Source organism: Octopus bimaculoides, chromosome 14 (assembly GCF_046866305.1).
Source record: "Octopus bimaculoides isolate indiv1 chromosome 14, ASM4686630v1, whole genome shotgun sequence".
Classification (NCBI taxonomy): domain Eukaryota; kingdom Metazoa; phylum Mollusca; class Cephalopoda; order Octopoda; family Octopodidae; genus Octopus; species Octopus bimaculoides.
In genome coordinates this window covers 3394921-3407908 of record NC_142941.1, presented here as the reverse complement: position 1 = coordinate 3407908, position 12988 = coordinate 3394921, and the positions used below count along the sequence as shown (strand labels likewise).

Below are 12988 nucleotides of genomic sequence, written 5' to 3'. Positions count from 1 at the left end.
GTAGATAGAAAGGCTGGGGTACATCACAAGATTAAGTTTTTGAATGTAGAAAAAGATGAAGAAGGCAAGAGAATATGACAAAGGTAAAGTACTTTATGAATTTGATGAGGAATATTTCCCTATTCAACCTTTGGTTCTTGCAAGTATGAGGTTGCCTTTCTTTACTTGATTTCTGGATACACAGAGTATGGACCAAATATGGCAGCAACGAAAGCTTTAAACTTGAGACAAATGTCTGTTTCATCTTAGACTTCAGTTAAAAAAAAACAAAAAACAATTACTAGTTATGTATACTGAGATCTTCAAATATATCTATTTAGCTTAAATAACTAAGAGAAAAACTTCATCAGATTTACTGAATGAGGCACAATAGTTTGTTCTCTTTTAATTTTAATGAAACATTGTTAGTTTCAGCAATAGAAACATAACTATATAGATAAATTATGGGGTACCCTGAAGATAAATTATGGGGTACTCTGATAACAGAGAGTGAGCTGGTTACTGCCCCAACTGTTGTTGGCTCCAGACAGATTATTTTGAAATTATCTCATTAGTTCATCTCAGAGGCCTTGAAAAATAGTTTTGTAAGATAAAACTCAATTCAACAAGAGACAGCAGCATGAATGTCTCATGTACTGGGTTTTTGTTGGATCTCCTTCACATAGTGACTTTATCTCAACTGGTCCCTATATATGACCCCAACATGGCATGCCTGTTACTGTTGTGAACTTCACCAAGATTAAAAGCAATTTAAGTTAAAATGGAAAAGAAAAGAAAAAGCTGAAGGCTCAGTTTAATTAAATAGTCCTGGTAATTAGAACTGTTTTGTCATATTCTAGTCAAGGATCTAAAATAGACAATGAAACCCAAACGAACAAGATGGAGTTATTACAAAGTGCTGCCATAGAGATTTTCTCAACCAACAGAAGTGTCATATCCATTCTGTACAGATTTGACATTTTGGGGTTGTGATGTAGCTTTTGAATCAAACTGACACAAACAACTAGTATAGATTTTGATTGTGACCATCTGTGACAATGGTTTTGCCACTGGCCTTTGGAAAGGGTCAGAACAATTGATTATATTTTACTGTAGAAGTTTGTAGCATTTCTAAGGCCTTGATATAGTTGACAATGTATATACACTACGTACATACATATATATATATATATAAACAAGTTGTACAATTTAAATTTTAAATGACACTATATAAATGTGTGTTTGTGTATATATATATATGTACACACACACACACACATATATACACAGATACTGTATTATACATATATGTATGTATACATACATATATACACATATACATATATATACACATATACATACATATATACACATATACATACATATATACACATATACATATATATACACATATACATATATATATACACATACACATATATATGTGTATATATAAATGGTATTATTAAGCAAGGAATACTAAGAGACCAGGAGAAAATAACCTGAATTTGAGACAATATTATAGGATCAAAAAGAATTTTTATTTACAATGATTCTTTGTCGAAGGTTATGGCAACACTGTCCTCCTGCAGGGTAGGTAGGTAGGTTGGGGTCGGGGTGGGGGTATATGAGGCGAGAATAGTATAAAAGATAGGTGTATTTAATTAAAGCAATCATTTTATTAGTTGGCAACTGATAAGACTGCAACACTGAAAGACCAAACGTTGATCAGATTGGTTGATGTCAGTGACATCGGGATTCAATCGGACAAAATCATTGATACAACATGGATTACATTGTTATTGGGAAGAACGAAAAGTATGAATACACAAGTGTTTATAGATTAAGCGGGTGTATACATATGGTTGTAGAGTGTTTATTTGAAGATATTTCAGTTGATAAGTACATGCATATACACGCATTAGATTGTATGTTGTATCTGTGTAGTTGTTGATGTGTGTATTTAAACATACTCAAGTTTATAAATGCACACATATACACATTCAAACACATAAATACATAGAACTCCATATACAGTTATTAAATACATACACATACATATATAAAGATAGATAGACAAAGACATACATGAGAAAACATATTTGCAAAAAAATATATATATACACTCACATTATATGTACATCTATAGAGACATGCAAAGACATGGTTACACAATAATAATGTATAAAACAACTATAAGCATATATATTATATATACACACAGAAATACAGTGTGTATGGTTAAATGTACCTAAGTGTTTACGTTCTGTATGTCAGCCTTGATGTTTGTCTGTGTCTGTACAATAATCAGAAGCTGTGGAACTGAACCAAAGAGAAGAAAAGCCAGAAGTGCAGAGAAGACAAAATAAAAGTTGTGCTCAATTTTTTGTTTGTTTTGCTTTTTACTTTTTGTTTAATCAAAGACACACATATAAAAACATACACACACACACACACACTACTTCTTCCTCTCTCACACACACACACATACATACTGCCATTCACTCTCTTTCTCACAGATGCACATACATACATATAAACTGAAAAAAAAAAAAAGTGATAATAATTAAAACGCTTGTCTTGATATCACAGTTGAAAGGGGTAGTGAAGAATTATGAACTAGTGTGGAATCCATGTTAGAAGCAAGCCAAGGATTGAGATTAGGGAAACCAACAGTGGAGCTTATTATAAGGGCAATGTTTCATCTTGGATATTTCAGAGATTGCATATAATAATAATAATGATAATAATGATAATAATAATAATAATAATAATAGTAATAATAATTAGCACATTAATTATTTATACTGCTGTACAAATGGCATTTAGTTACATGAATGACTTGAAAAGCGTGTAGCCTTTTTTGGTTCTTTTGTTCTTAGCGATATATTTTCTTTCAGGTGGAGTCTGTTTTGGAAGAAAAAAGCAAATGAACGACAGTTGATGGTTTATTGGTCGCAGTGTTACTTATTTCAGATTAAATATGGTGTGAATGTTGGGAGGAATCAGGGAAGCAATGGCAAAAATACTTCTTTGATATTAAAACTTTTTTTGCATGAAGACACCAAATGTAACCCGGGGTGTAGCTGTCCCAGGTGTCTATACAACATGGAAGAGGGACAGATGCATGTACCCACCACCCACTGGCACTTTGAAAAAAAAAAAAAAAATTGAAAACAATGACCCACAACAAATAGTGAAAGATTAATAGTTTTGGGTGAGTGGTCCTGAAAGTATAAATCATTTGATAATTGGATAATTAAACCAAAATTAATAAAAGAAAATTCATAGTTACATCAACACATGATAATTTAAATAAAAGGATAAAAATATGTTGTTTTATTAATAATGTCAAATTTTGGTGATTTTTAAAGAAATTTAATATTTCTCTTATCTTTAGTGTTGCTGTGATCATTTATGTGGCTCAACAAGGAGTTTTGTATTTAGCACTTGGTAAGCTAAAGTTTAAGTGATTTAGAATGTTCTAGTTATATTATCAATATCGAACATTACAAAATATTCAGTTAGGGTCATGTGACATCAGTACATAGATTTCAATTCCCACAAATATGATTGATTGATTGAAAAAAAATTCAACAGTAAAAATAATGTAGTTAAAAAAAAAAAAATAAAATAAAAAAGGTTATATATGTGTGTGTGTTTGTGCGTGTGTGTATGTGTGTGTATCAGTGTCAAGAAGGGTTTGATTTCATAGAAAGCTGCTAAAATGAAGAGTGTCAAAGTGGAATTATGGCTAATATCAGACATTTTCCTCATAAAAAAGAGAGAAGGCTATTTACAAACAACCAAAATTGATGGAAGAATTCCACATGTAACACTGTTGTAACCTTCTTTCACACCAAACTAATTCAGGGCAACAGAAAATCGATAAATCTCTAGAATTATAGGCACAAGGCCTGAAATTTTGGGGGAGGGGACGACTTGATTATGTTGACACCAGTACTTGACTGGTATTCATTTTATTGATCTGAAAAGGTAAAAATCTCTAGAATAATAAATATATAATCTGAAAATTTTAAAGAGATTCATCAGGAGAGTAAATCAAAGGCATTCCAGTTATGACCACCACATCTTTTTAGGGATATGAACAGGACTACATTAGCCAATGCATCCTTAGCTTATTTAAGAAGACAATAGAGTGCGATTTGAGGGAAGTTTTTGGCAACAATTTCTAGCAGGCTGATGGTGTTTCATGTAGGTGTAATGTGGATTATCCAATGTTGTATTGAAGTTTTAGCAGCCAATACATAACTGTATGTGTATATATATATATATATATATATATATATATATATATATATATATATATAGAGAGAGAGAGAGAGAGAGCTATGCATTGAATATATGTGTGTGAGATGCAAGAATTGTTTATGTTCATCCTAAATAAGGACAGGTTTGATTGGATAATTCCAGTGAGTGAAACAGATCATATGATTGTAAGATTCTGGCAAAATACTTAATATTGATATCAATAAGGGTTTGTTTTACCTTATCTGGTGTGGATTTTGTCCTTAATGTTAGTAGCTATTGTTTTTGTTGTAATTGGTTATCCCAGCCTGGCCCACTCCCCACTACTAACAGATATATGAACTAAAGTTATTATGAATACTGATATTGAGATGTGGTATGGATGGCGTTGGTGGGTATGAATGCTTTCTGTCTGTATGTGGTTGTACCAATGTTCAGCAAGTTTTCTTGGGGGACACTGTATGCCATACAATATGACATACACTGCCCCATGTTAGACTGGTTCCAGATATGCTTGTTGTTCTTGTTCTTGAAGATTCTGTGGTGCTGGAGAAACAGTTGTGGTGGAATTGATTTCTGGAAAATCAGAGAAGAAACATGGATCAAAGACAGATCAATAATTTTTTTATTGAATGTTATTTCATTTGATTGGATTATCTTTATCTTGTTTTTTTTTTTTAATTTGTTTCAGTCATCACACTATGACCATGCTAGAGCAGTGCTTTGAAGGGTTTAGTTGAAGAAATCAATCCCACTCTTTATTTATAAAATCTGGTACTTATTCTGTTGCTTCTTTTTTTTGCTGAATTGCTAAATCATAGGGATGTAAACAAACCAACACTGGTTGTCAAGCAGTGGGAAGAGGGAACAAAAACACACGCACACATGTGCAAACACAATGGGTTTCCATACAGTTTCTGCCTGTATATATATATATATATATATATATATATATATATATATATATATATATATACATATATATATATATATATATATATATATATATACATATATATACATATATATATATATATATATGATGATGATATATATGTGTGTGTGTCCAAAATCATGCAGTAGGAGGGAGTGAGAGAAAGTAATAGCATGTTCTGGTCAACTTTACCTTTCATCCTTTCGGGGACGATACAATAAGCACCAGTTGAACTCTGGGGATCGATGCAATCGACTTAGCTGTTCCTCGAAACTGCTGGCCTTGAGTCAAGATGTGAAACCAATCTGATCTCTAGACCAAGAGATCTAACTCGACTATTATGGGCCGAACTAAACCAAGGGAGATAACTCTGTGGTGACACACCATCCTTCTACAAACTGACTATAACACCCCAAACCCAAAGATGTTCTTTCCTTATCCAGATATAATCGAGTTCTTTGTGAGTGTGTGTGTGTTAATGATAGAGAGGGAGAGAAAGAGAGATTGAGAGAGAAGAAGAGAGAGAGAGAGAGAGTACATTAGTTATAAGTTAGATTTAGTTTTCAACAAGGTAGTCATAATTACCTGATGTTCCTTCAACTTCCTCATAATCTTTCAGATGTTCTTTGTTTTTAATAAGTTCCCTGTTACTCTTTGTGAATCCAGAATCATTCATGTAGCTGTTAACTTTAGCACAGTCACGGTTGATGTGTTCATAGGAAGACCTCATCTTCTCTCCACCATATGTCTGTTAAATAACATCAACATAAGTCTTCAACTCAAATAGCTGTAAACATTAGACTTTTGTTAGATGCAATTCACAAAATCCTAAGTTTGACATATAAAAAAGGTGTAAAACCCACAGCCATTCATATGAAAATTAAGTGCATTTGATGCAAAATACTATTATTTATATAACTTACAATTTACAGATGCATTTGATGCAACAAACATATTATATATAATCCATGTTAGATTTGAACCATTGACTCCAGTCACCTAGACTTACAACCCATAGAAGGTATGACATAACCCCAACTAATATAAGATTTGATCCCTATTCCTGGCAGATTACAGGTCCGTCAACAGAATAATAAAGAAGTGGCTAGTGTTATTCACAGGTTTATTTTGATGGTTGCTGACAGAGACCCTCTCCAACTTTCCTCAAATTCCTACAACACAACAATTTATCTGAGTCAAAGACTCAGCTGATTCAACTAGTTTCATAAAAAATAATGTAGAAGTTCAATGTTTGGAGTTTGTCACTTCAAAAAGTATCTTAGACATGAATGGAATTATAAAAGATGATCAAATATGGAGATAAGAGTTTGAAACAAAGACTAATTTATCACTTACCTGTGGAACTGGTGGAAGTCTCCGGGGTGTTGTTGAGAATTTCCATTCATTGGGTGTCTGTTCCATCTCTGGATAAAACTGACTTTTAGATTTTATTGTCTGAAGATTTCGGTTAAATATCTCTTCTGCATTTCTTGTTATTGCAACAGGATTGTTAGTCTGATACAGTAATTGTCTCATCTCAGTCTGAGAGAGAAAGTTGGGATTATCTGCTGTTGTAGGTGAGTCATTTGTGTGATTAATACATCTGAAAACACACAGTGTTATTGACACTACAATAGCCACAGATAGTATTACAGCTGCTGCTACAATGATAATTATCCAAGTCATATTCAGGTTGTTACCAGACTGGAATGGGACAGCAGTCAACATTGGAGATGTATCATTACTAACAAACAGTGTTAGTATGATAGCAGTTGTTGCTGATTGAACTGGAGTACCACCGTCTTTCACTATAAACTGCAGCTCATATGTTCCTGCATCATTTTGGTAAACTGTACGAGAGAAGGATAAGACACCAGTGTGTGAGTTCACTGTAAACAGGTTTTTATCATTGGATCTCAGTATTCCATATGTGAGGAAAGCATTGTTTCCAGTGTCTTTGTCAGATGCTTTCAGAATTGTGATGTCCTTCTTACTGTGTGGATGGTAGTGGACATCTAGATTGTAAGGGTCATTATTAGGAAATGTAAAATAAGGAGCATTATCGTTTTTATCTAGAATCTCAATAACAATATTGGCAGTGTCATTGAGAGAAGGTGTTCCATTATCTTTCACTAAGACCTTGAACTTATAGATGTCTTTCATTTCTCGATCTATTGGTTGTGATGTAGAAATAAATCCATATTTTGTCAGTTGGAATGGAATGTTATCATTGTTGTTATCATTGATGATAGAATATGTAAGTTGGCCTCCATCTCCAAGATCAGGGTCTGTAGCATTGATGAAGCCAATAGGGAAGTCAACTTTCTGGTTTTCATAGGTGAGGAATTGGAATGTCTCTTTGGTAAAATGTGGTTCTACATCATTGACATCAGTTACTTTGACAGAGAAATATTTTTTACTTTCTAGTTGAGGTGACCCCATGTCATGACACACAACAGATACTTTATAGTGGTCCCTTATTTCTCTGTCAAGATGGCCCTTAACAATCATTTTATATTCTTTAGAATCTATTTTGGCAAGTTTAAACTTATCATGTTTTAAATCACAGATAACCTCACCATTAGGTCCACTGTCAGTGTCAGTGACCATAACATAAGCTATAAAACTATCTACTTCACTGTTTTCTGAAACAACCGTGGAACTCTCTGTTAAAGGAGATACAAAATCAATATTAATCAACGGAGCATTATTTTGAGTATTAATTACATTTACTTGTATCTTTGTTATGGAACTCAAAGATGGACTTCCCATATCTCTTGCTTCAACAAATAAATTATACATCTGTTTGTTATCATAACTAAATTTTTGTTTTAGGAAAATGTCTCCAGTGATTTTATTTAATGTGAAATGTTTCTTTGCTTCATTTGATGTTTGTTGATTAAATAAGAATGAAATCTTAGCATTTTGTCCTGAATCCATATCAGTTGCTGATAAAGTCAATATTGGAGATGATGTTTTATGTGAATTTGTTACAGAGACATTGTACATTTTCTGTGAAAATATTGGTCTATTATCATTAACGTCTGTTAATTCTATAAGAATTTCCAAGATGTCATATTTTGGTGGGGAACCTCCATCTTTTGCTACTAACTCTAACATATGGCTAGCTTTTGTTTCTCGGTCCAACTTTTTTTCTAAAACTATTTCAGGTGTAAATATATTGCCATATAAGTTTGATGTTATCAATGAGAAAACGCCATCAATATTCTTATTCAGCTGGTATCTAATATTTGAATTCTGAACACTAACATCTTTGTCGATAGAGTTTGGAAGGGATTTCTTAGTTCCAACTCCATCATTTTCACCAAATTCCAGATGGAACTGATTTTCTGGAAACTTGGGAGCATGGTCGTTTATGTCTACTATAATTATTTTAACTTTAAGAATTTTCATAAATGTCTTTCCTTTCCTCACTGCCACCTTAACAATTCTGGAACATTCCTTGTTGTATGTACACAGAGACTCAGCATCCAGTGTCTGAGTAGTGTATAGTTTTCCTGAGTTGGTGACATTAAATAAGTGAGAACCACTCTCGACTGTCCTTTGTAGTTGTGTAAATGTAATGAGAGTGTGTTGTTGATGTGTGAGAGGGTGTGATAAGTTAGAGTCAACAGCAATGTCTCCTATATAGGTGTGAGGACTGTCTTCCTCCTTGACATGGTATGTAATATCTATGGACAGTACAAGGGTGATCAGTAAATGTAGAAGACACACAAGTAAGGTAATGTATCCAGTCATCATCAGAAGTTTTCACCATTGTCCAGATAAGAGGTTTCCTACAAATGGAAAATACATGTTAATCATAGAAACTTCTTTAATTACATGAAGGGCACCAAAAAGAAGACAATAATTTGCATTACAGTACACACACACACACTCATGTTAGCACCACATGAAAAGAATTTGCACTAGAACCACGAAAAAAGCACTTGTGCTGACACCACCATGTGAAAAGAACTCATGCCAGTGCCACATATGGAGCACCCAACACACTCTGTAAATAGTTGGCATTAGGAAGGACATCCAGCCATAGACACCATGCCAAAACAAACAATTGTGTCTCTCTGGCTAGTCAGCTCCTGTCATACCATCCAACTCATGCCAGCATGGAAGACAGACGTTAAACGATGATGATGACGATGACAACAACAGTGATACGTGTGTGAGTGTGTGTATAAGGGTGAGATATAGATTATGTTTGCATGTTGGACCTGACAAACAACATATCATAGAACATAGAGTCAAGAGGAATGTGTCAATGTGTTGTAGGGTAGTACTTCAGCTACTGCCACATGGATAAGTGTGACATTGTGTAACATGGGGTAATGTGACATTGCATAACATGAAGTAATGTGACACTGTGTAACATGGTGCAGTGTGATATTGTTTAACATGAGGTGCTGGGACATTGTGTTGCATAGTGTATACTGCCATTGTAAAACTATAAAACAAGGTGTATACTGTCAATGTATAACAAGAGGTACACTAACAGTATGTACCAAGGTATATCTATCCTAACAATTAAGAAAAAAAAAGGAGCACTCCGTCGGTTACTATGACGAGGGTCCCAGCTGATATGATCAATGGAACAGCTTACTTGTGAAATTAAAATGCAAGTGGCTGAGCACTCCACAGAGACATGGAGCTCTCAGAGAGATTCAGCGTGACACAGAGTGTGACAAGGCTGGCCTCTTTGAATTACAGGTACTACTCATTTTTGCCAGCTGAGTGGACTGGAACTATGTGAAATAAAGTGTCTTGCTCAAGGACACAATACATTGCCAGGAATTGAACTCACGGTCTTATGATCATGAGCAGAGTGCCCCAACCACTAAGCTACATGGCTTCTATCCTAACGCTATACAGCACTAAATAGTTGTAGAGAATTATACAAGGACCAACCTAGTAATGTTGTAGAGCCTTAATTACAGAATGGCAAATACATCATCCCTGAGGAACGACATTGCTTTGGCTTTTAGACACAATACGGTTTGGAAATTCAATTTTCCTTACACAAACACACAACTTACCTCACATAAACAAACACATGAATTTACTTCACACACCATTTACCACTCTCATACCCATACACAGATTTACTTTTTTTTCTCTCTCTCTCTCTCAAACACACACACACATACACACAAATTTATCTCATGCAAATATGCACACACACACATACACACATACAAACACACAATTCCTCTGACATATATTCTGACAAAAAAGTCTCTATGTAGTCATTGAATCTGCTAGAAATAGCAGCCAAAGGTTCTTCAACTTATGGCCTAGCACCTTAAAAAAAGAATACAATGGCTAAACCAGGCTGAGATAGAGTGTTTAAATAAACAAAGTGATGGCCATAGTTGGAATGTCTTTGATCATAGCACTGTCCAGTTGCAGCTGACCTGGAGTTATAAACAATATTTCTACAGATCAATCACTATTGATTAACAATTAAGAAATTTAAAAAAAAAATAGCTATAAAGAAGACATTAATTAAAGACATTAATTAATGAGACATTATATATCCAATTAAGTATCCAAAGTGTAATTAATGCAGGAGTGTTGTGTAATTGCTGTTATAGGAATATGATGTCTTCCTTTGAGATGTCATAATACAACAACAACAACAATTGCTACTGCTGTTGGTGTTTGGCCTCAGGACAACCCTCACTGAGCAAGTGCATCTAATTATAAGCACCTGTTAATTATGTGCATTATTCACTTAGGACTACATTATGCAACGTTTTCATCATTTTATCAAATGATAGGGTGTAAATTGATGGTGATTTGGTTGCCATTCCTAGCAAGTTGAACAACATCACAGAGGCTCCATCACTAATTCATTGTGGATGATGTCGTTAATAATGGAGGTGATGATTACATCTCTCGGTTATACACCATTCCAGTTCCCATATATATAACTATACAGAGAGAGAGAGAGAAATTGATACGCATACACTAATAGATGTCTTCTACGTTTTTCTACATGTATACCTTTATAACTCCTGTTGGTAATGAAAAATATATAATATGGAAAATAATGCCACAAAAATTTATCAGTTTTGTTGCAACAAATATACATATATATATACACTCATACACACACACACATGTACAGCACACAGGCACATATATATGACAGCTGATATATTTGTTATGTTGTTCTAAGGTTTAAAATATGGCCCACAGAGAAATCTAATGAGAAAAAATAAGAGAGAGAGAGACTGACCTTACAGCCTAATCCATTGTTGTTGTAGAGGCATGTATTCTATTGATGTAGTGGCGGTAGTAGTGGTGGTGCTCCTGAGTAATTGCTGCTGCTGTCGATGTAGCAATGGTGATGCTACTCCTGAGTTATTACTGCTGCTGCTGTTGATGTAGTAGCAGTAGTGGTGCTCCTTGTAATTGCTGCTGTAGTAGTGTTTCCGTGTAACAAATGCTGTAGTAACGCTTATTATTCTTGTAGCGGTGTGACAGTGTAAATGCTGCTGTTGTAGTAATGTGACAGTGTCTCTGTACTGACAGACAAGTGTTGTCAGTCAGTTAGCCAACCGGCCAGCCAGCCGGCCAGCCAGCCAGCCTGTCAGTCAGTCGGAACATCTGCTCCAAGTATTCATACATGTGGAGTGTTGTACAGTCTCATGAATGGCTGGTAAGGGACAAAGGTGGGGCGACCAGCGTGAACAATAACGTGTATATGTATGTGTTTATGTATATGTGTGTGTTTATGTGAATGAAAGAAGTGTTTTACTTCAACGATTGCTCTTTGTCTGTCTGTGTGTTTATGTATATATATATACGATTAGCAATTTTATGCTTTCTATTTTACTTTAGTTTTAACTGAACAGAAATTATATAATAAAAAAAAAAAGGTATGATATTTATATTATTAATGTAATTATCATTATTATAATTATGATTGTTATTATCATAAACAAAGCACTATTTTTTTTTGTCATTATCAGAAAAGAAAATATTTTTTTTTCTTTTGTTGTTGTCATTGTCATTGATTTTGTTTGTCAAGGTAAGTTTAAAATAAAAAAAAAAACATTTAAACAATAATTTCCTTTCTTATATTGATTGTTTATTATTTTATTTGTTATTATTAATATTTTATTATTATTATTATTAACATCAATAATAACAACAAAAATAATTGTTATTGTAAATAATAATAATAATAATAATAATAATAATAATAATAATAATGATAATCACCATCTCCATTATTGTTTAAAATGGCTGACTGACAGGGATCCCAGCCCTTTATTTCTTCTGGGTTTAAATTTAGTTAAAACAAACTGACAATCATCCCAGCAGAGCCAATGCATTAAGTACCAGTTATATCCTGGTTTTATATATTTCACTGATTAGAGCCATTCGCAGTGGAAAAAAAAAACAAAAAAAAACTGAACTGCTGCCACTACTACTACTACTACTGCTGCTGCTGCTGCTGATGTTTCTATTGACATATTACAGTGCAGCAGCATCAATACCTGATGTAGCAGCAGCAGTAGTAGTAGTGGTGGTGGTGGAGGTGTTTCTTGCTGTGTTGGTGGTGGTGGTGACAGTAGTATCAGTAATACTAGTGATGTGGCCATGTGTGTGTGTGTGTGTTTCATCTGTTAAAAAATTATATATACTGCGTGTTTGTGTATGTATGTATATACACATATATGTCTATATGCATATACATACATAAGTATGTATATATATATATATATATATATATATATATATACATATATATATATACATACTTGGTAATGCTTCAACAAG

At 33.8% G+C, this 12988-nt stretch overlaps 1 protein-coding gene across 1 annotated transcript; it reads right to left on the bottom strand.

Annotated features, from left to right (window-relative positions):
- Positions 1–4548: 4548 nt before the first annotated feature.
- LOC106870064 (protocadherin beta-15-like) lies at positions 4549–12618 on the bottom strand. The gene is made up of 4 exons (XM_089362167.1): positions 11439–12618; positions 6539–8979; positions 5768–5930; positions 4549–4824 (listed from the first exon to the last, which is right to left on the bottom strand). Exons 2-4 carry the CDS (start codon positions 8942–8944, stop codon positions 4742–4744), a joined length of 2652 nt encoding a protein of 883 aa, XP_089218293.1. The 5' UTR covers positions 8945–8979; positions 11439–12618; the 3' UTR covers positions 4549–4741.
- Positions 12619–12988: the final 370 nt, after the last annotated feature.

Excerpts from the sequence above, each read along its gene's own strand:
- LOC106870064 (XM_089362167.1), bottom strand. The coding sequence starts at position 8,944 with ATGATGACTGGATACATTACCTTACTTGTGTGTCTTCTACATTTACTG. Across the intron at positions 5,931-6,538 it reads GACTTCCACCAGTTCCACAG|ACATATGGTGGAGAGAAGAT; the intron begins GTAAGTGATAAA and ends GTTATTTAACAG. Across the intron at positions 4,825-5,767 it reads GGAAGTTGAAGGAACATCAG|AAATCAATTCCACCACAACT; the intron begins GTAATTATGACT and ends CTGATTTTCCAG.